The sequence below is a fragment of the Triturus cristatus genome, chromosome 2_1, assembly GCF_964204655.1.
Source record: "Triturus cristatus chromosome 2_1, aTriCri1.1, whole genome shotgun sequence".
Taxonomy (NCBI): domain Eukaryota; kingdom Metazoa; phylum Chordata; class Amphibia; order Caudata; family Salamandridae; genus Triturus; species Triturus cristatus.
The window spans coordinates 485647176-485671662 of NC_140581.1; the positions used below are offsets into that span (position 1 = coordinate 485647176).

The window sequence follows — 24487 nt, forward strand, 5'->3', positions numbered from 1 at the left end:
TAGTAGATGAGCCCCCCAGCCGGAGAGCGATGCGTCCGTTGTTAATATTATCTGGGGAACCGGGTCCAGGAACGGTCGACCTTTGGAAAGGTTTGTGGTGTTCCACCACTGCAGAGAGCGATGGGTGCGACCGTCTACCAACACCAGATCTGTTAATTGACCCTGGGCCTGGTTCCATTGGCGCGCTAAGCACTCTTGGAGTGGACGCATCTGGAGGTTTGCGTGAGGCACTATGAAAATGCAAGAGGCCATCATCCCTATCAGTTGCATAAACACTCGTGCTGGAAGGGAGTGTTGAAGTACGAATTTTTGTCGCAAAGCCTGAATGCTTGCAATCCTGGCCGGATTGGGGTAGGCTATTGTTTTTGAGGTGTCTATGGTGGCACCGAGGTATTGTTTTATGTGGGATGGTGTTAGCTGGGACTTTTGGTAGTTTACCGTGAAGCCTAGTTGGTGAAGTAGTTGGATTGTGGTGGCAGTGTGGTGTACACATTGGTTGTATGAAGTGGCTTTTATCAGCCAATCATCCAAGTATGGGAAGACGTGAATGTGCTGTCTTCTGAGGTGTGCCGCCACCACCGCTAGGCACTTGGTGAATACCCGTGGTGCTGTTGTGACTCCGAACGGGAGCACTTTGAATTGGTAGTGTTGTCCGTCCACTACAAATCTGAGGTACTTTCTGTGAGCATGGTGCACTGGAATGTGGAAGTATGCGTCTTTCAAGTCCAGTGTGGTGAGAAAGTCGCTCTGGGAGAGGAGCGGAAGTACCTACTGAAGCGTTACCAAGTGAAAATGGTCTGAGTGTATGTATGTGTTTAGGGGCCGGAGGTCTAGAATAGGTCGTAGTGTCTCGTCCCTTTTTGGTATTAGAAAATAGAGGGAGTAAACCCCCAAATTGTGTTGATTGACAGGAATGTGTTCTATTGCCTGTTTTTGTAGGAGGGAGATTACCTCCTGCTTTAGCAATGTGGAATGTTCTTGTGAAATTGGGCGTTGCCTGGGTGGAATGTTTGGGGGGGTAGATGTTAATTCCAGGCAGTATCCTGATCGAATTATTTGGGTCACCCACTTGTCTGAGGTGATGGTCTCCCAGACATGAAGGAAACTTTGGAGTCTGCCCCCGATCTGAGTGGAATGGTCTGGGGGGAGCGGGGGGAAGTCATTGGGTAGGCGGTGTGGCAGAGCGGCCGGTATTTGTTTTGCCTCTGCCTTTATTATTATTGCCCCTATAGCCGCCTCTTTGATAACCCCTTGTGAAGGTGGGCTTAGTGGGGGATTTGTAGGAAGTGGACGTGTTATCTGAGGAGTAGCCTCTAGATGTACTCCGAAAGGAAGAACGGTGAAAAGAGCGCCTAGGAGGGTGTGAGTGCAGGGCTCGCATGGACTTCGCCGTATCGGTGTCCTTCATTTTTTCGAGGGCCTCATCAACCTTTGGGCCGAATAGGTGTTGTTGGTCAAAGGGATGATTCAAAATGGAGGCTTGTACCTCTGGTTTAAAACCTGATATTCTTAGCCAAGCATGGCGACGGAGGAGGACGCTAGTATTAATGGCCCTGGAGGCTGTGTCTGCCGCATCGAAGGCACAGCATATAGAGGTGTTAGTTATTGTCTTACCCTCTTGAATTAACTCATTGGCCCTAGTTTTATATTTTTCAGGGAGGTGGTGCATTATGGTTTCTAATTCATCATAATGTGCCCTATCGTATCTAGCTAATAGCGCTTGGGTGTTGGCGATACGCCATATGTTGGCTGCCTGTGACGCAGTGCGCTTTCCTGATGCGTCCAGTAGCTTTGACTCTTTGTCAGGTGGTGGTGCTTCGCCTGACGCCTGGGAATTTGATCTTTTTCGTGCAGTGGAAACGACTAGCGAATCTAGTGACGCTGGCCCTTTGATATAGGCAGGATCTGTGGGGGCAGCTTTGTATTATTTCTCTATGCGTGGGTTAATGAACCTGGCCCTGACTGGGTCCTTAAAAACCTCTGGCGCATGCTTTACCACCCCCTTAAGCATAGGTAGTATGGAGGTAGACCTATCTGTGGTATCAAAAGTGTCGAGGAGGAAATCCTCGTCCACTGGGTCAGTGTGCAACTCCACCCCGTGATAGTGTGCCGCCCTTTGAAGTAGGTGGTGGAAACCTAATGAGTCTTCCGGTGGAGATGGCCTGGAGGGGTAAAGGTCATCTTGTAGGACGTCGGGAATATCTGGGTTATTGTAGTCGTCCCATGGGTCTGGGGATCCTGTAGGGGTGGGGTCTTGGGGCACATCCCCTGTATAGTGATATGGGTCCTCCTGATCATCATCGTCTGGAGACGGGGTCGGAGAACGATGAGGTGGGGGTGGAGAAGGCGGAGGGGGTGGAGGTGGAGAGGGTGGAGGAGGTGGGGAAGGTATTCTGAAAGGGGAGGTAGCAGAGTCCTTCCTCTTGGAGGTGGAGGCGGAGCCGGTTTGTCCAAATGTCTCTTTTTGGAAGAGAGAGACAAATGTCCAGTTTTTGGATCCCTGGTGAGAGTTTTTTGTAAGGGATCCGGTGTAAATAGTTCCTGTGACAGTGTTTGGTCCGTCGGCGCCGAAGTCTTCGGGGCTGATGACTTTTTATATTTGTCCGTGCCAGTTTGCTTAGCACTGGGAACCTCTGATTTCTTGGTCGGCGCCGAGGTGTGCTTCGGCTTGGAAGTATAGGTGCATATGGCCTTATGGGGTTTAGTCGGTACCGAAGATGCCGTCAGTACCGAAGCGCTGGGTTTCGACCCCGAGGGCTTCGGTGCGGAGCTCGGTGTCGAGGTAGAGGACGATTTCTTTTTCAGTGCCAAAGTGTGGTTCTCGGCACCGCTGGCAGGCTGGCTGGAGCCCGAGCCGCCGGAAGGCTTATTTGGCTTCTTCACCGGGCCCCAAGGTGGGGTGTGCGAAGCAGTGTATTTGGTCTTGCCTAGGCCTGGAGGCGAAGGCGTGACCGAAGCCTTTTTGGTTGTTGGCGCGGGTGTGGGTATATTACTCACGACCCTCTGCGCCGGAGTGATGTCCTCCAGATCTGAGTCGTTGGCCTCGGAAGCACTGACGAGGTCCTCTTCGGTGCGCTGCTGTCCCGGATCTTCGATGTCGTCTCCGAAGATATCGACTGGAACGGAGGTCGAGGAGTGTGCCATGTTTCGTCTGGCTCTTCTGTCCCGAATAGTCTTTTTCGATCTGAAAGACTTACAGGCCGGACAGTCTCGAGCCTCGTGTTCAGGGGAGAGGCAGAGGTTGCATACCTCATGAAGATCGGTGTGGGGGAATTTGGACCCACATCGAGGGCACTTCTTGAATGGAGTTCTTTCCATCAGCCGGGACCGGAGCTTGGGTAGGTCCGAAGGCCGCCGTCGGCGACTGGAACCGAAGATTTGTCGATTAGAATGTGCGTTGATTGAGGAGATCGCGATCGAAACAATACCGCGATGTGAGGTGAGGATTCCGCTTCGATGGTCGAACTGGAAAATGTTCGGAACCGGAGCGCGAAGATTAGATCCGAGCCCGATGTAGAAAAAAAACAATCTGAGGATGGAGCCGAAGCCCATGCGCAATACGATCCAAAGGAGGAGTCACCGACCTTGTGACTTCCAAAGACTTTCCAAGAGGAAAAACAAACTGCAAACATCCGGGCGCAACACCAGATGGCGATCTATGCAAAAGTGTGTAATCTGCAGCTCATATGCCTCGAACACAGTGTTCTAATTACTGCTTGACCCACATTAGCTTGTTGTCTGGCTAACACATCTACACAATAATGCTAGGTGAATGTGTGTGGTGTGGACCATGTTGAAGCTTTGCAGATGTCAGTAATAGGGATGTTTCCTAAGAAAGCCATAGTAGCCCCGATCTTACGAGTGGAATATGCTCTAGGGGTTACCGTTAGAGTTCTTTTGGCTTTTGCGTAACAAATCTTAATACATTTGACAATCCACCAAGCAATACCTGATTTAGATATAGGATTGCCCTTGTGAGGTGGTGCAAAAGCGACAAAGTGTTATTTTGTATTACGAAAAGATTTTGTTCTTTCAGTGGAATACAACAGTTCTCTTCTAACATCTAAGGTTTGTAGAGCTTGTTCTGCAACAGAGTCAGGTTGAGGGGAAAAAACAGGTAATTTAACCGACTGATTTATGTGAAATGCAGATACTACCTTAGGTAGGAATTTGGGATTGGTACTAAAAACCACTTTATCTTTGTGAACCTAGAAAAAAGGTTATTCTATGGTTAGTGCCTGAAGTTTAACCACTCTCCTCAATAAAGTGATTGCAATGAGGAAAGCAGTTTACCAAGATAGGAAATGTAGTTCACATTTGTGCATGGGTTCAAATGATGGGCCCATCAACCATGTGAGGACTACATTATGAAACCAAACTGGGGCAGGTGGAAGTCTTGGTGGTATAACTCTCTTTAGTTCTTCCATAAATGCGTTGATTACAGGTACTCTAAAGAGTGACAAATGTTGCCTATTTTGAAGATAGGCTGCAATTGCAGCGAGATGCAGTCTGATGGATGTATAGGCCAACGATGACTGCTGCAAATGTAACAGGTAACAAATAATGTTTTGTATGCGAGCGTCAAGAGTATGGATGTGATTAATATTGCAATAGATAACAAATCGCTTCCATTTGGCTGCGTAGCAGGCTCTTGTGGTAGGATTTCTGGCCTCAGTCTAGTGGAAGGTTCAGATAACCAAACTCTATGACTTCAGGAGCCAGATTGCGAGGTTAAATTGTTTGGGATCAGGGTGTTTGATTTCTCCATGGCTCTGTGTGAGGAGACCGGGAGTTAAATGTAATTTTTGATGTGGCACGAGAAAGAGTTCCAACAGGGTTGTAAACCAGGGTTGACGTGCCCATGTTGGAGCTACTAGGATTAGTGTTAGAGATATTTGCCTGAGTTTCCGAACCACTATTGGAATGAGTGTCAGAGGCGGAAAAATCGTAAGCAAATTTCAAAACATTCAGGCGCTAATTCACATATTTCAACTGAATTGATCAATTCCAGCTCAAGTGTTTATGAAACTGTTGGGAATGATGGCATCTTGCATCATGATCGTTGCACATGCGTCCACTTCAAGAATGCTTAGCCAGTCAGTCGAACCAGTCACACGGTCTATTAACTTATCTAGTGTTGGTAAGCGGCCGCACTTCTCTCTCTCTGCAGTGATGGAACAAACAAAATCTGTCAAAAGGACAGCCGTTCATAGACCCAGTTCCACAGACAGTAGTAACAGTGGACTCGTCCTTAACTGGATGCGGAGCTCATCTTCAACAACACGCAGTGCAAGGCCTTGGGAGCCACCAACAGAAGTTGCTCCACATCAATCATTTGGAGCTGATTGTGATCTTTCTAGCTCTCAAAGCTTTTCAAGATCACCTCTCCGGCAAAGCTGTCTTGGTTCGAACCGACAACAGGACAGCTATGTATTACATACAAAAACAGGGGGGAGCACACACTCTCCAACTATGCCACTTAGCCCAAGACATCTGGAAGTGGGCTATTCACCATAATATCTATCTCCTTGCGGAACACCTCCCAGGAGTCAACAACCAGATTGTGGACCTTCTCAGAAGGCAGCGGTATCAAATACACAAATGTAATTTAGGAGATGACACAGAATGACCCCAATAATAACATCGGTACCACCTCCCCCTTCTTCTATCTTTCCCCCCTCTCCACTGAGAACGAATCCAGAAGGATACGAAGGTTCGGAGCAAGCAGCATGAGCCCCTGACAGCCACCCAGGACAACAGGCAATAACATCAAAACACTACTACACGGACCGCAGGCGCTGGGAGGGATGACAAGTTATGTGACCAACACTGCTATGGCTACACTAACCACATTTGATATGGCAATTTTGTGAGATGCGATTTCCCCCCCTCCCTTCCCACCATTACCTTACCACCCTGTTATCATACGACCCCTTTTTTATTTGTTGAGCTAATATGTTATTGAAACCACTACAATGTACATTTACATGGCATATTTGAGGACGAGCAATTTGATTGTTGTTATACATAAAAACTGTTAAACTAATAAAGAAATTTAAACTAAAAAATCAAATACACGAATGGGAACTTCACCCTCAAGTTCTCCACCCATACTTCCAAGCTTGGGGAGTCCCTCAAATAGATCTGTTTGCAACACCACAAAATGCCAAAGCTTCGTCTCCAGGTATCCACACCCGTTTTCCAAAGGCAATGCTCTATGGATGAACTAGTCACGGATTTCTGGCTGCATTGGGAAAATCTAGAGCCCTTTGAGTGTCCAGAGTGGCTCTTATGTAGTTCTTACTTTTGTTTGGCTGAAGATGTGATTTTAACACATTGACTGTAAAACCTAGTTGGTGAAGTAAGTGAATTGTTACGGAAGTATGATTGAGGCATTGTGGATACGTGCAGGGTTTGATGAGCCAGTCTTCCAGATAGGGGAAGACATGTATGCTTTGTCTTCTTTGATGCGCAGCTACCACTTCCAGACTCTTTGTAAAGACTCTGGGGGCAGTGATGACTCCAAATAGGAGTACCTTGAATTGGTTGTGTTGGCCTGCTACCACAAACCTGAGAAAGTTGCGGTGAGCCGAATGTATTGGAATATGAAAATAGGTGTCTTTTAAATCTAGAGTAGAAAGAAAGTCGCCCTTTTGAAAAAGAGGTAGCACCTATTGAAGTGTTACCATGTGGAAATGGTCTGATTGTATGTAAAGATTCAGTTCTCTGAGATATAATATTGGTCTGGGGGAACCCTCCTTTTCGGGAATTAGGGAATAAAATGAGTAGACGCCCGACCCCTGATGTTGTGGTGGTACGGGCTCTATAGCTTGCTTTAGAAGTAGTGATTGTACCTCTTGTTTGAGAAGGTGATCCGGTGAAAGTTTGTGCGACTTTGGGGGAATGTTTGGAGGAGTGTTGATGAACTCCAGGCAGTAACAAGAATGGATAATTTGGAGAACCCACTTGTCTGTTGTTATTGACTGTCACTTTGGTCGAAATTGTGAGTTTTCCCCTCCACAGGGGAACTTTGGGCAAGTCACTGTTTTGCATTGGAGGGGAGGTACGTGTGTTGGAACCTCTACCTCTGCCCTTGCCATTGTTTCCTCTAACTACCTTTGAAGTAAGTTTTGGAACCTGAGGGTTGGTTATTGCCCTTATATGTGGACGTAGTTGGTTTTGGAACCTGCTCGATAAAAGGACCGCCGAAAGAACCACAGCCTTGTGAAGACTGAAGGGCTCCCATTGATTTAGCCAATTCGGTATCTTTCTTCATTTTTTCCAAGTTAAGAGTCTACCACAGGCCCAAATAGGTGTCCCTTATCGAATGGTGTTTCCAATACTGAGGTCTGAACCTCCGGTTTGAACCCAGATATCCGTAGCCAGGCGTGCCTTCTTAACCGGACACTTTTATTCATCGCACTGGCAGATTTATCAGCCGCATCCAGGGAGCACCTAATTTGATTGGTGGAAATAGTTGTCCCTCATGTACCAGGTCTTGCGTCTTAGATTTATATTCTTGGGGTAAGAATTGTATAAGTTGTTCCATTTCATCCCAATGTGCATATCTGGCTAACAGTGCTTGGGTGTTAGATATGCGCCAGAAGTTAGCTGCCTGGGAAGCTATTCTTTTCCCTGGAGCTTCAAGGAGCTTTGACTCTTTTTCTGGGGGTGGTGCGTCTTCAGTAGTCTGCGAGTTTGCCCTTTTGCGTGCCTTAGACAAAAATAATGAGTCTAAGGGTAATTGTCCTCTTACGTAGACTGGATCAGATGGTGCAGGCTTGTATTTTTATTGTATTTTTTATCCACCCTGGCGGTAAGGATACGTGCCCTGACAGGATCCTTAAATATATCGTCCACATGTCTGGTCAGTCCTTTAGGCATGGGCAGCATGTGTGTGGATTTTTGTGTGTTGTTTAATGTTTCAGGGAGGAAATCCTCTTCCAGGGATTCTTTATGCAGCTGGACCCCATGATAATTGGCAGCGCTGCCTAGGAATTCAATATATCCTACACTATCGTCTGGTGGAGAGGGTCTGGAAGGGTATAGATCAGGGTCATTGTCGGTGGGCGAGTCAGTATTATAGTCATCCCACTCATCTGGAGGTCCAGGCTGATTATCATCATTAGTATCATCCTCGTCCCAATCACCCTGATCATCAGGTATATCTGGTGGTGAGTGCTCAGGTGAAGTTGGCACAGACAGAGACTGAGGTAAAGGTGGTGAAGGAAGATGAAGAGGAGGAGGGGAAGGGTTTGTCCCAACAGTACTCTTCTTTAATGCAATATGGTATTCCTCTTCGGTAGTAGCCCCTCTTTTTAAGGTCACTTTAGTAGTAATGTGGCTGGTTTTTGGATGTATTAGCAAAATCTTCTGATTCTGGTCCGGTTTTTCGAGCGGATCACCGAAAGTATGCTTTTTAGGTGATTTTGATGCATCTGTGTTTCGGCGCTGAAATTTCCGGTGCCGAAGGTTTTGGGGCTGGTGTTTTTGGATCAGATATGTTTTTTGCTGCTGAGTGGTGATGATCGGAGCCAGACTTGGTCTTCGAACCCGAAGGCTTTGGCTCGGTGCCCGATTTGAAATGGGGCTTTTCGGAGCCGGAGGGCTTTTGTGTAGGCTTCGGTGCCGAGCCAGTAGGCAGGGCGTCAGAAGTGTGGTCTTGGTGCCAACCGGGCCCGAGTTGGTCTGGAGCCTTCTTTTTAACTGGTTGACTCGCGAGTCGAGGGGAAGAAGGGACTGTACCTGCAGTACGTTGTCCATGCAGGATGTCCTCGCCCTGGTCGGAGCCCTACTCCGAAACGGAAATGGGATCCTGCTCCTCCTCGGCCCTGATAGCGTCACCGGCTTCTTCCGATTCAGGTCTGAAGAGGTCCGGAATGGAGCCTGGGCGTTGGCTCTGCATGTCGTGTCGTTAAACTCGACGGTCGCGAAGCGTCTTCTCAGAGCGGAACGCCTTACACGCGTCGCAGTCCTGTTCTTTGTGTTCTGGCGACAAACCTAGGTTGCACACTGCGTGTGAGTCGGTGCGCGGGTATTTCGCGTGGCACAAAGGCAGTTTTTAAGGGAGTTCGTTCCATCGATTGCAAGTCAGAGGCGGTTAGGCTCGACGGCCTACCAAGAGTTTTCCGATCGAAGAGGGTTTTTTCGAAAAACAAACACGATACGCGAAGAATGGAATACGTGATCTGAAACAATACCGTCGAGGGTGAGTCGTCTATGCGCCGAGGGAAACCAAAGGATCGGTGTTGAACTGGAGCGCAGCAAGTAACATCCGAACCAGATGGCGGAAAAAAACAATCTGAACATGGAGTCGATGACCATGCGCACTATCACCGAAAGGAGGAGTCACCTACCTCGTGACTATAAAGACTTCTTCGAAGAAAAACAAAGTGCAAACATCCAGACCCAACACTAGATGTTGATCTATGCATAAACTTATGATGTACACCTCACATGCCTCGAACATTAACTTACGTGAGATTAATCCAGGAAATCCAGTCATTTGTAGATTTCCTACACATTTTCAATATTTGTAATTTGAGCAAGGAGAACTCCCACCAGATGGAAAATCACACAATACTGATCATCTTTACCTAGGATTCGAGGTAAGATGTTGGGGAATCATCAAAAAATCATGCACATTCATGAAATATCAAAACATGTATAACATAGTCTGACTCTACACCTAGTAACCCTGCCTTCCAATGGAAGAGAATGATATTAATAAGCTAAAAGAGAAAACTTGCAAAAGGTCGAGGGGCCGAGCAAAAATATTCTATGCATGGCTTGCCCACACTCTGTATCCCTTTTTGAGCAGGCATACAAGACAGTATTTTTATATGAGGTTATGGAGTAGCCCACTTTCCTGATCTACAGATTATTTTGACGGACAAACCAAGTTGGTGATAACATCAGGGAAAAAAATTGGATCAAATTTTGCATAGCAGATCCACCATCTAGATTCAAAATAATTGAGATCCCTCCTTCTAAGCACAGGGGTCTAACACCACGCATCCCTGCACTCGCAGGTTCTGCACTTCAAGCAGGTGTTACTAATAAAATGATGCAGTTGTTTGGCACCCAAATCTATAAACCCACTGTGTGCTTGTATAGTGCCCATCCATACTAGTTTAGATAACAACAGTTTTGAAAGAGGACTAACAGTCATAATATATTACTTTAGTCCCTGTCTGAAGCAAAGACAACAAAAATAAAATGAACCACCTGGACAAAGAAAAATAGGCCTGGAGCTCTAGAAACCCACTAACCCGTTATTGAGTGGTGTGAATGAACGTGAAAGGAGCTAAGTACCACAAATTTCTCCTGAGACGAGGATGAGAGGCACAGGGGAAGGCCTCCCCCTGCACCATATCAAGAACTGCTCTAATGAATTGAAGGTGCTGGGAAGTCGTTAGAAAAGCGACGCCACTCATTCGGATAGGAAGAGCCTTTAGACCCGTTTAAACACACCAGCAATTTAAAGTGACTAAGATCAACTTACTTCTAATCACGGAGCTTACTCTAAGTTTTATTCCAAGGTTTCGTTTACTCACTGCGAGTCACTCTAAGCGCCATGGCCACGCCCGGATCATTATCCATAGGGACTTAAGTTGCACCTTCCTGCTGGGGCAGAACAAGTGAACACTGGTCTGGTGTTGCTTGCGTTTCCATCCTTAGGGGATGTGGCCTAGCATTTCTGCCACCCAAGACATTTTAGGCTTTCAGAGTAAAGCAGATGACAGACAACAATTAGGTAGTTTTGTGGCTACATATGCATTTATTCAACTAAATTGCAACCTGAAACTTAATAACTGCTATGGTTAATTTCCATATGGGGAAACAACTGGCTAATAGACTCTTCTAGACATACAGTGTATCCTTTGGAAGTTGTAACTGGATTAAAAGTGTGTTATGTACTTACAGCCTATTAGGATTCAGCCCTAAAAGTCGAACCAGTAGTATACCCTAAGGCTGTTTTATAATGTGAGGAAAACCTATTGTCCCATAAAAGAGCAGAAACGCGAAGCGGGTGGTCGATAAATGAAACAGCACTTGGAAATCTCATTCTATAATCGCTATCACACTTAAAACCTTGCTAACTGGAATGTTTTGACGGTCAGACTCATGTCACTGTTGAATCATAATTCGTCTTTCTAAAAAGGGTAAACCATAGCTCATATTGATACCTGCTTTGACTGCCAGACAGCACAGGCACACATATTTCAGCTGTATAGCTGTGAAAGGCGAGTCCTTGCCCAAACAGGAACAGTAGGATTCTGATGGCTTTTTTGACTCCTGCCTAAGGGTTCAAGTCTATCATAAGAATGCAGTTGGTAAATTGGATTTTCTTGTGGTAAATTGTTTTGAGCGATGCAAACCACTGCAGGTGTTATTTTCCATAATCACACATTTGTCAATTAACCCACACATTGTTTTCTGAAAATCCAAGAGCACTGTTGTACGTTCCAGATCTAATTATGGAGGACCACCCTTTAAATGAAACATTCATCTCATCTGTTCTTCTATTTGTCATGCTTACACTATTCCTATCATCCTTGTATGTGTACGCCGCTTTTTCCCCATGCAACCCTATGCGTATCCCTTTCGCTAACCCGAGGTTTAAATCCCACCCACACCTTTACCTTTTTTTGATGTTCTACTGTTCACCTTCTAAGGTTATTCCTTCTATATCCACGGGTTCTCATGTTTTTGGCCCCCAGACATTTTGGCTAGTGACTTGAACGGAGTTTGAGGAGGAGGATTAGTTGTTAAATGTATGAAAAAGAACATAGCGCTTGAATGCCTGTATGTGTCAAAGCAGCACTACATACAGATTGCACAACGCCGGAGCAAGGCAAAGGCAACATACACATCCCAAAAAGGTTTCGGTAAAAAATGGAAAAGGTTGCTTGGCTCTGACAATTTTGAAGCGTGAATATTTTTCTGGATTCACATTCCTTGAATTATTTCGCCATCTAGAGACTGGGCTCGGAATTGCTTCTATTCAACACAGTACTTTTCCCCCTCGTGTACACAAACCAGACGCGTGCAGCGCAAGCCCCCTATGACGTCGAACTTAATCCCACAATACCCCAATACGTGGTCACCACCATCACATTCTTTTTTCCCCAGTTTAGTGACCCGAGCCTCGTAGAACTTGTTGCTAACTGATGACCTTTGCTGGGGGAAGGGCTGCACATGAATCCAGAAAAGCTATCAAGTTGCACATCTACTGCAACACGTAAGTAACCTTTTACTTCTGCAGCGCAAGTATTTTCCAGATGTACATACTGTGTATAGATGAGGTAGTGGTAGTAGATCTTTGAGGAAGAGGGCTGAAGGGATTTTAAAAAGTGTCCCACTCGTGTTTCCTTGTCTGCATGGCTATCCACGGAGCAGTGTTTGTGGCAGTATGGATGAATGAGCAAGTTTCGGCCATGCATGTGTCTTTAATGGAGATATGCGCTGTGAAGGCCAGCGGGGCGCCGTTTTTCCTGGTGGAATGCACTCTTTCTTTGTTTCTCTCTAGAGTGTAGTAGGTCTGAATGGTTTGTACAAACCATCTTGAAATGGTACCTTTGTTACCCCAGGAGATCCCTCTTAACTGGTGCATGGAGATGAAAAATTGCTCGCTTTTCCTTAATGGCTTCATTTTCTGTAGATGTTAGACTATTGCTTTTCTTATGTATAGCGCGTTCAGTGATCTTTCTATCTTTATTTTTACGAGCTGAAAGAATGCTGGTGGTTATATTGATTGGTTCACATAAAAAAGGATACTACCTCTGGAATAAAGTGGGGGGTTAGCTCTCATGATTACCTTACCCGTGTGCATCTCTAAATGTATGGCCCACGTATAGCAGGAGCTTTCAATGAGCTCACCCTGCATTGAGATGTGATTGGAATTAAAAAAGGCTGTTTTCAGCTTTAAACATGTGAGGCCTCTTTTGTACATCGGTTCAAAAAGGTGCTTCGTGAGTTGTGCCAGCCCCAGATTATGGTCCCACATTGGCATGGGCGTCTACCTTGGTGGCTGCAATCCACATCACTCTTTATAGGATCTTTTTAATGACACGTGTTGCAAAAAGTTTCTTCCTTGATGTACCTCTGGTGTATGCAACTATAGGTGTACCATTCTGGAGGCGCATAACAACTTTGCATCTAACATGATGCATCATGATGTTGGTCATAATCCCGGTCAGGTCATGTAGCAGGTTTTCCATCTTGCACCACTGGATGAACCTGGTCCATTGGCTTCATCGCATTTGGGTTTGGTTGGCTGATTCGCCTGCATTAGTACCTCCACACACCTATTCTGGAGACCTAGGTGATCAAACTGGAGGCCTTCAGGAGCTATACATACTGTTGGACAGTCTGGATGGCTCCAGGAGGCGCACTTTCCTTTCTTGGAGGGTAAAAGGTTTTGAAATACTGTAATTTTAACCATCCTGCCTTCTGCCATCTCCACTGGACCCAAATAGCATGACTGTCCAGACCACTGTGGGGCAACTGGAAACAGAATCCTGTTTGCATCTGTTTTCCGCTACTGGTATTAGGAGGATCAGTGGAAAGGCATACACAAATATATCTGACCATTTTATGGATAGTCACTCCCTTTGGAGTCGAGTATACCTGAATGCACAGTTTTGACATTTTGTGTTTGCACGCACTGCAGAGACCTATTTGAGGTCTACCACAAGTTTGCAAGATTGTGCATTTCCACCTCTTGGTTAGGCTCTCACTCGTGGGAAGTTCTTTCCTGTCCGCTTAATCTGTTTGCTTCCAGGTTTTGCTGCCCTGACCGGTGTATCGCTATCAGTGATGTCTCCCTTTAAGGTGCTAGAGTGGACAGGACACATGACGTCATGCCCCCTGCTTGTTCAGGTAGAAAATCAAAGTTGTGTTGTCCATTTGGATTTGTTGTACCTTTACCGAGATCAACCTGTGAAAAGGCTTCAATGATCGGAAAACTGTCTTTAGTTGTGTGGTACACAGCCTCTTGAGGAGTACAGCACCCCATCTTAAGTGGAATGCATCCATGGTGATGGTTATTGCGGGAGATGGTTGTTGGATTAGTCTGCCTAGTGTGTCGTTTTGTGCTGTCCACCACAGTAGCTCTCTGTGCAATTTTGCTGGCACAATCCTCGTTCCAATCAATACCAAGGGGAAATCACCACCAGAAGGAATGTCTATCGCTGGTAACTATAAAAAATAAAGACAAAGATGAAGAAAAAGATTGTATTTACAATCTATCTAACTATGAGTTATCAACAAATGAAATGAATGTTTTGCAGAAGGGTCTCTCCTTCATCCCTACAGTGTGGCCAGATCTGAATCAAACAAAACTGGAAATAATACAACTGTTCCGGAAAATGCGACTAAACATTTTCTTCCAGAAAAGGATGGAGATGACTCCACGCAACCCCTCTGGTCTAAAAAATCCATCCACCTTCTTCCCCAATACAACAAACATGCCGGTCGAACTGCTCTCTTTTGAAAAGAACGTACTAAGAGACATAGACAACCTGGATAAGAAAAAAGTTTTCATGAAATGGAACCTTACGAAAGAGCAACAGCAGGCTTTAGACAATCTATCCAAAAACAAAAACTTGATAATTAAACCTGCCGACAAGGGAGGAGGAATAGTGATCTGGCCCAGAGAGAATTACGAACAGGAAGTACTACGTCAACTATCCGATGAAAAATACTACCGGAGAACCGACGAAGACTGGAATCAAAAAATAAAAGCAAAACTTATGTCCATTGTAGAAACCGGAACTGAAGAAGGCTGGCTATCTAAAAAAGAATCACAATTCCTTATCAATGAGAACCCGAGGACTCCAATAATGTATGTCCTCCCTAAAATTCATAAGGACCCACGGAATCCTCCGGGAAGACCCATAATTTCGGGGGTGAATTCTATTTTAGAACGACCTGCAAAATATGTGGACACCTTTCTAAAACCCCTTATATGGGACACCCCAAGCTACATAAAGGATACCATGCAAGCAATAAATATGCTGGAAAACCAACCCTTTGATGAACATAACGAAATACTAGTGACGTTGGATATCGTGAGTCTGTACTCAAACATCCCACAAGAAGACGGTATTGAAGCTCTAGAAGTCTTTCTAGAAAAACGACCTAGACCACACATTGTACCCACCTCTTCGATATTACAGCTCTCAGAAATATGTTTAAAACACAACTTTTTTACATTCAATGACATACAATTCCTACAAACCATGGGTACAGCTATGGGTTGTCCCTTCGCGCCGGAAATGGCTATAATGTTTATGGCCCTATTCGTAGAGAAGTGGATCTACAATAACAACCCCCACGATGGACACATTAAAATCTGGCGTCGATATACCGACGATGTGTTCATGCTCTGGAGAGGGATCGAAGAACAACTTGTAACATTTGTGACATGGCTCCATGACAGAAATCAAAATATCCAATTTACCATGAATTTCAATAAAACAGAGATGAATTTTCTCGACATCCTGGTGAAACATGAAGATGGTCATCTATACACCACACTATTCACAAAAAAAACTGATAGAAACACTTTCTTACATTTTTCAAGTTTCCATCAGCGCAATCTACGTGAGAATTTACCGTTCAGTCAATTCCTAAGGATAAGGCGTAATTGCTCAAAACAGGAAGACTACTTTAAAAACGCGACAGAACTTCTTGAGAAATTGAAAATACGAAACTATCCGAAAAAGCTTCTGAAGAAAGCATTGAAAAGAGCCTGGTATACTCCTCGTGAGTCTCTCCTCACTCCAAAAGACAAGAAGGAAGATACACCACTGGTCTGTGTAACAACATTCTCAGGATGCACCAATGAAATACAGAAAATCATCCGAAAAAATTGGAATACAGTCAAGGATTTGTCACCATTCAAACAAATACCTATATTTGCTTTGAAAAAAAACACGAGCATAAAAGAGAAGCTAGTACGCGCAAATACAACCATGCCAAAACCTGAAACCACTTTACGAACTATGTGGTCACTGCCACCAATTAAAGGACTTAGAAAATGTGGGAACTGTACCTCGTGCGAAAGCACTCTTGAAGGAACTAAATTCACATATGGCACCAGGTTCATCAATCATGAAAACTTCACGAACTGCAACACCCACAATGTCATATATTGTGTGGTTTGTCCGTGCTCATTAGCATATATCGGAAAAACGTCCCAAGCTGTTAAAAACAGGATCTCCCAACACAGGTCACGAATCAGATGCAGGACACCTAATGCACCCATGGTTGCACATTGTATTGAAAAAAATCATGGTCCTAATGAAATAAAATGGACAGTACTGCGCCACATAAAAGGAAAGAATACAGAATCTCGCCTATCCAAGACAGAAGCCAAAACTATAATGCTCTTGGGAACAATAGAAAACGGATTGAATGAGATGACAGAACTCGGAAATATATTATAGAGCAAATGTACACATGTTTTCTTCCAACTCTCAAATCTTTGGGCTAACCCTTGGAGTCCAATGTGCCAAGAAGCTCCGAACACTAGAAGATAGAAAAGTGGTTGCGTTCATGAAAAAAACGGAGAAAAATGAGTTATTCTGCTACAACTAAGAGAACGCAAGTAAAACTATCAAAAAAAACATCACCATAGCAACATTGACGCGAAGCCACACCACGGACAAAAGAGAGAAAGGACCTGAAGTAAATATCACCCGTGTAACAGGAACGACATGACGTAGGACGTTGGCACGTCACGCACAAGTCAAACCAATCAAAAGAGCCGAGCATTGAAACACCAGAAGCTCCACAACGGCGAGGACGCGGAGAAAACGAGCGGCAAGAATACGAAAATTGAAGATCCCCCCCTCTTCTGAAAAGTAAGATTTAACGGACTATAGAATAAGATATAAAGACTAACACCACAATAGGGTGTGGGACGAAGGTTCACAGATAGGAAACAAGAATAGAACCCCAGCCAGCATTGCCACAATACGTTCTGGACTATCGATAAGAGCTGGGTTGAGGACCCTTATCACTCAAAAGTAACTAATTGTCCCTTGCACATACAAAGGCCCTTATCACAAAAAGAAATTAACTATCCCTCGCACATAAAAAACAACCAGACCCCTCTTTTTCTACACAGTAGGTGGAGGGACCCAAGTACGGGTTAAATGTATGCCAATAAGGTAGAAACGAGTCGCCTTTAGAGCAACCACTATAATAAAGGTCTTTTTCTAAAATACTTCAATAGCTACCGGAAACCATAGGAACAGACAGAGCGGAAGTCAGAACGGAATCGAATCAGCATTCCCTTCAACTCGGAACAAAGCCGGGTAGGTTCTCATGCACAAAAAATTGAAACCGGCTTATAACGATATGGAGATGTTTTAAACCCACTTAGACAACCTTGTCCTAACAACGATATATATATCCCTACAGGACATAGGATATTACCAGTCCAAGATAAACTTGTACAGTAGAAATCACGGTACGTAAGTTCACTTTATGTGACCTTCTATTAAGACGTATTATAAAGAATGCATACTGAAAATAAGGTACACTGTCACCCATACAGGAGAAAGATGTCCACCCAACAATACAAGCCCTGAAGAAGACCTTACCAAGAAATCGAAGGTCCAAACATAAAGGTCGAAACGCGTAGGCAGCAGACAAGCAGAGAACCAGAATACACAGGGAAAGTTAACAAAGTGTCATTGCTTCCCTAGAACAGGAAATATAACCAATATAAGGTTCCCTCATAAAAGTATTATAACGAGTGTTTCTGACCCTGCTTAGGACCAAAAAAAGACTAAGAAATTTGAGGACCACTTTATTTAAGGTCCCTAAGATGTAAATAGTTGGACAATTTCGTACTGTTTTGTGAAGAAAAACTAACCAGTGAAGATTTAATTTGCACAAACGTCACATTATTTGTTTCATGTTTATGTTTTTGACGAAATGTGTAAATATTATGTACAGGATAAATGTGTGAATAATGTAAGATATAAAGAAGTCTAATGATGAAGAGTTTACTCTGTTTAAAGCAAATGTAAAAAAAGAAAAATAAGATTGATATTCTCAGTCGATAAAAAGGACTGATAGACAAAATAACGTGGTGATTTATGGGCTCAGAGGCAAAAATATATGTATATAAGTCACATGTATACCCTGCATTCTCAATTTTGCAGCTCCTCCTGCAAGACAGTTTAAAGTTAAAGGAGGCCTAGGAATATTTTCTATCGCCTGGCTATGTATTTTCCGACCCCATGTGGATGGAGCCCAAAAGAAACAAGCATTTGCAATGCAATAGGTCTCGCATTTGCGAGACTTTGAGCTACTGGCATTGTAAATGACACAACTTTTATCTATGTGTTGGTTTTGAAAACATATAAATAAAAGGCATTGTCATTTACAATGCCAATAGCTCCACACACCGAAAAAAAACATCTGATCTCCAGGCAGGCACCTGAAACAGAAACCACACACAATTGTAGAGCTGCTGATCTCACTGCCAACGCCATCCCTGATATCGCAACGGGAAAACAAAACCACACTGAATGCCAAACCCGCTGATCTCACTGCAGGCACCTAAGCTCGGTTTGCTAACGTGAGGAGTAAACAAAAACAAATACAATGGCGGGATGCATATTAAACTCAGTCCTGCCAGCCATCAACAGTGGGGCGCTCGTGGAGGGAAGGCCGTGTCCCGTGCCGGGGTAGACTCCATGTCCATACTGCCAGCTTTTACGTATTACCGCTTCTCATTACATTTCCTATGAACCCCTCCCTCCTTGTTATCTAAACCCCTAAAACGAGTGTCCTTGTACCACGCCTTTCATTCTACCCTATTCAGCACTTTGTTATTGTGTCAATGAAGCGCAATAGTAGATACTAAAAGCCAAGTATAGTAGCAGGGGAATGTTAAGGAGGAAGGTATGTAGAGCTGTCGCCCCTCACCTCGCACCCAGAGTAGGTTTCCTTTTTACGTTACCTTTAATTTTATTTCACGTTTGCTACAATGTGCCGTGATGAGATTTAATGCATTGAGCATATACGGTTCCCCTTCTGTCTGCCTCTAAATGGCAGGTCCAAAAATGTTGTTATGTGCGTGTACATAAGACTGGATTGAATATAGCGCTTCCGAGTAAACCAGTCCCCTCACGGTGCTGACTCAGTTTTCCAGGCATCACTCAGGCCAGTTTCTCACGGCAAGTCTCTCCTCTCGCCGTCAGACTGGTAGGGGGTAGCGGTGGTGAAGATTGGCAGGGGGAGAGTAAATGGAAAAGAGGAAGGGGGAGGGAAGGAGTGAGAAAAGAGAGAGGGGGGAGGGAAACACTCGCAGAGCTGCTGCGCCAGAGGCAGCCGTTCAAAGAGAGAGGTGGAAGAGAACACGCTGGCAATGGCGGTGCCATGAAATGAAAGGAGAGACGGGGTAGAAAGATAGAGAGAAACGCATACCCTTCTGAGAGGGGCGGAGAAACGGGGGAGGGAGAAGGAGAGAGAAAACTGGAGGCAGGGGCAGATGAGAATAAATGACTGTAAGGGGGAGAAGACTGATTGAGGAGAAGTGTCATTGCAAGGGGACGCGTTTTGTGCGCCTCGGCAGCAGGGCTCCTCTCGTGCGTGATAACCCAAGAACGGGGGCCTAAAGGAAATGAGGCACACGGGCTCTAGATAGATGACCCCAATGACCCGTGCTCAGCACCAGAGTGTGAAGCTGCTCTTTTATATTTATGTTGCACTGTAAGCCTAAGGGCCTTAATACACTATTAACGCCCCTCAAAGTAGGAGTCGGTTCCATTCTGTGGTACATTAGAAGAACTTCATCTGTCAGGAATTTCTTCACTTTGCATTCAGGACATGTCCGGGATGAGGTTTAAAAAATGAGATCTCTGCTGGCCCAAAAGGTCCAGCGTGTGGATCTCTGATGTGTTGCCAGGTGCAACAAAGGGTTTCTAACGGGAGAGTTCTGCAACCATGCACGGTGTCAAACCCCAGACCCTTCGGGATTTTGCAAATTCACGATCTGCAAGCAAATTACAAATAGACTCTAGAGGATGATGAAAGGAGTACCAGGTCTTAAGAATAATGGGGTGTCCCTTATAAACCGTAATCAGCCTGCGAGGATCGGCCTGGGGCTGTGCTTTAATTTCAGCCTCAGTTCTGCCAGGTCGGGGTCCCAAGAGCCTCGCTCGGTGTGTGTGTGTGCCTGCTGCGAGGTCACGTGGCTTCACCTCCGACCCTAGATCATGCAGCTCTCGCATTGAGGCACTGAAACCATGTGCACAGTAGGTCTCCTAGCGCTGTGAGGGTTTTGAAAGGCGACATGTCTGGTGCTGCACAAAGCAAGTCTACCGTGCCGAACTAAACGCCACTGATCCGTGGCGCACGATTTATAGACAAGGACCACGAGAATGAAGTGGGGGGAGGGGAGGGTGAACCTAGCACGTCGCCCAGAGGCAGGCTGCTACACTCACCATATAGCGCCTTTATGTTCTAGGCGCAGGGCCTGCTGGAGGCTGACACAAACGCGTGCTTGGTGCCGTTTTTTTGAGCTAGAGCCCCTCCGCTCTAGGCGCTATCGAGCACTTCTCACTGGTGAATGGGAGCAGCAGTTGCCCCTGCTTCAGGGAGGGCGCAGTGAGTGCAAAGAGAGCGCCGGCGCGTTTCCGCCATCAGTAGAAACAAGCGCTTCCTGCAGCGCCCACAGGCTTCTAGTGAAGGCGACACCTCAGCCGTGATCACAAACACAGTCTTCTGAATGATCACAAATGTGCGAGCGATCTGTGAAAATGAAAAATATTACTCGTGGTCTCGTCCATCTACTGTTGTTCGTTAGCAAAGTGGGTGCGTTCGGCTGAAAGGGGGAGCAAGAAGTACTGTGATATATATCAAAAGTGCTTACTTCAATAAGAATTGTTGATGGAGAGTAAAACGACTGAAGTATAAAGACAGGGATTACCTACACGTAAAACATATTATTTTCATTTACTTTAATCACTTATAGAAAGAAAGCAGCATAAAGATAATAATAATAAACAAGCCCGGCTGCTAAAGTGGTCCGGACGCTCGCGTCCGCCGGGAAAGTGAAAGCAAATTTGTGACGCGGGCGGAGCGTGGCGCGCGCGCGCTTTGGGGCGGGGGAGCGGACCCTTTGAAGTGCTCCCAAAAGGCGGATTGCATGGCGGCACGATGCACGTGATTGTGCGCGTGCTAGCCATGCAATCCGCTTTTTGGGAGCACTTTTCAAACCCGCTTTCTATAGTCTCGCTTTGCGATCGCTTACGCGATAGCAAGGTCGAGACCTAAAAACCTCTCTCCTGTGTTTTTAGGACTCGTCATCTATTTTTTTACCGTCTGCTGTTTCGTCGTAGATTTGCTTGCTTCGATCCAGGTCTCAGCACCACCTCCTCTTAAACAATCCTTAACCTGGGGCTCCGAACCTTGCCTTGAACCCAAGGACAGAAAAAAAAGATTCTGAAAAAGGCAACCAAGAGCAGGTGCTTTGCAGGTTTACGTTCAATATCAAAGGAGACTAGTACTGCAGACCTCTCGTGGAAGCCCAATTAGATAAAAAGGGGTAAAAGAAAAAGTTCTCGTTGTGGATACAGCTACTAGATGGCGGAATAATGGACAGTATGCAAATCCAGAAACGATTCACACTGCAAAAATACTTAGTTCTGGACTGCTTACTTCAAGAAAGAAGCAGAACAGTAACTGGACAGGGAGTTGTAAAGATAAAGGGGTGCAAATTATCTGCAAGCATCTGGGAAGAAGCAATAGGAAATGCAAGATCCAGAGGCTTATATTTAATTAGTCTGACTACCCAAATCATAATACTTTTTTGCATGCTCAGTGAATAAACTCTTACCTTAGTAAGAAACCAAGTAATAAACTGAGCTGTTTTTCATCCCTTCCTGCAAGGGCATTTTTGAGTGTACCCCTGCGGTTTAATTCCTGCATTACTGCCACAGTCACTTCCGGCGTTCTCACTCGTACATTGGGCTGTGAAATGACCAAAAATACATCAAATATTATAACATAGAAAGCAATAATGCAACTTAACCTCACTACCTGCTTCCCACCCTACAGGTGTATAGTTAATATGAACATGTGCCACTTAATAGTCGGTATTGTTTCCGTATTTTTGTATATGCTAAAAAGATTTACCTGAAAAATGTACGAGGGCAACAAGCAGGTTAACAATTTCAAAGATCAAATTCACATACTTTAAATCTCTAAATGATTAGAATGGAAGCACAACTATATAAAAAAGGGAATAAAATACAACTGCTTAAAATAAAGTGAAGTGAAGAACTGCCCATTACAATGCACCAGAGATAAAGCATCTTTTAACACACAGCAAGAAGTCTCAGTCCTTGTTTTTGCAAATTAATATTTATACTGTGGGCCTTGTGTTAAATATTCTACACCCTGTTTTTCTATGTAACACACAAAAGAAATTACCTACACATTCTCCATAACCCTCAGTTATTTGTAACTGGATTCGTAACTTTAATTCTATGACACATCCGGGGAGCTACTATGCACTTCTGAACCACATTACACATGTGAACAAATAATATAAGCTTTAAAGCGTATATTATGAAGATACAGCATTATTGGGAGTGTTTACATACATAACTCAGGAGACACTTGCAGGCAGTAGTGGTTTCTAATGCGAGTATAAAGAGAGCAGGCAGGAACAGTTCAGGAATCTCTGTGGAGCATTATTTTAATGAGGGGTAGATGGGTTTGGGTATTTCGTGCACATCTTCAATATGTGGTTGTTTAACTTCTGGTTGTGGAAAGCTTTAATGTTCAAGAACAATGAAGAGGTGTGTCCTCTAGACTGATGTTAAATACTGGTCGAACTATATTGCAGGACAGAATTAAAGACAGCAGTAAAGAGGGTAGGTAAACTTGTTATGACCACCGTGACAGTTCTCATTTAGTCTGTTGTCATTCCTTGCCTACTGTTAGCTTTTCCTTATCTTTAATAGAAAGTGTGACTTTCTAAGAGACCACACAAAAATGCCCACGCTTAAGCAGACCTGTTTTTTGTTTTTGTTAATGGGTGCAGCCATTACCATATCCCCCATACAGCATAAGCTTCTTATTTACAAAGATGGATGCTTAATATCAAATGTGGGTAGAGGGGAGGTATTTTGCGCCATATTAGTTTAGTCTTGCGGAGGTCTTAGTGTCGCCAAACCACGCTTTATTTTGAAAATGAGAAAAACAAATATGAGTGGTCAAACAACATATAAATCTCAGAATTTGACCATTGATTAGGAGAGGTCTTTGCGCTAAAACTATTGCAAGAGGGCACGCCAACTGCTGAGCCATCTACTCAGTCGAAGAGTTGATTTCAAAATCCTTGCAGGTGTCCTTCAACGAGAGCACATATTTTGTTTCCTTGGCAAAACTGTGAGAAAGAAGAGTTGAAGCCAGCTATTCAAAGGAATGATGCACGTTCCAGCCTCAGAAACTCGAAAGGCAGTTTTGCTGTGTAATGCTTTAGCTAAGATTTAGCATTGAGCGTAAGAATAACTTTAGGGTGTTACGAAGTCCGAAACTCGCAAAAATGCTAGAAAAGTGCATCTTAGAATTTGTTGAACATTACATGCCTCATTTTATTTTTACACTTTATGTGCTTACAGTTCATAGTTTATGCCCTAGACTAAGGATTTTAAGATACATATTTAAGTTACATGTAGCCGTTTCTTAGTGCGACGTTTGAGTGCGTTATCCATAAACAAAAGATTGTTTGAAGTACCACTGGATCCATCCCTGAACTCATCCAAAAGGACTGGTAGCAGGGTGAAAGCACTGGATGCGCAAGACTGCACAGTGGCCTCGTGTCAGGGCAGTGCTCCAATGTGGCTTTGTAATTCAATGTTGGGGCACTAAACTTGCAACAGAAGGTTAGAAATTCGACCCATGTGGCTCTGGGATTCCCCCTGACTTCCTATCAAACTATGCTGCATTGTTTTCAATGCAGAGGTGTGGCACCGTGGCCAGAGCGACTGACTCCGGAATCTGGGGATAACGGTTCGATCCCCGGCACCGGATTAACCCAGCACCATGTGACTCTGGGCAATAGCTTGCTTAATCTTCCCCACAGCCCCCAGCGCCTAGAGACCCTTACAGGTGATTGTTCGCGCTTTACAAATGTGGATTATTATTATTACCTACCAGCGGTTCAATTTCTATTGATAGTAGGTTAAAGCAGCATCGAAATACAGGCAGAATCCATCCTAGAACATTTAGCTGTATTGTAAAGGTTCTCAGGACCGGCAGACCTGTACAATTAGGAACATGCAGCAGCCAATAGTGAACACTATTAACTTAGTCTTTTGGAACGGTGGGTGGCAGCATGCCTCTGAAGGAGGTGAAAGTTAAGAAAGATCCCTTGTTATCCAGGAATGAGACCATCTTTACCTCAGTTTTACCATCATTAATTTGAAGGTGGACTGCACCATACATTTTT

General features: G+C 44.6%; 1 protein-coding gene across 2 annotated transcripts in view; it reads right to left on the reverse strand.

Moving 5' to 3' along the window:
- The window catches only part of UTP15 (UTP15 small subunit processome component), a 360659-nt gene that overhangs the window by 46389 nt on the left and 289783 nt on the right, over positions 1–24487 (reverse strand). For both annotated transcript variants that reach the window (XM_085632333.1, XM_085632332.1), the window contains exon 12: positions 21866–21999. In XM_085632333.1, the coding sequence (XP_085488459.1) occupies positions 21866–21999 (134 nt within the window). The remainder of the gene's footprint in view (positions 1–21865; positions 22000–24487) is intronic.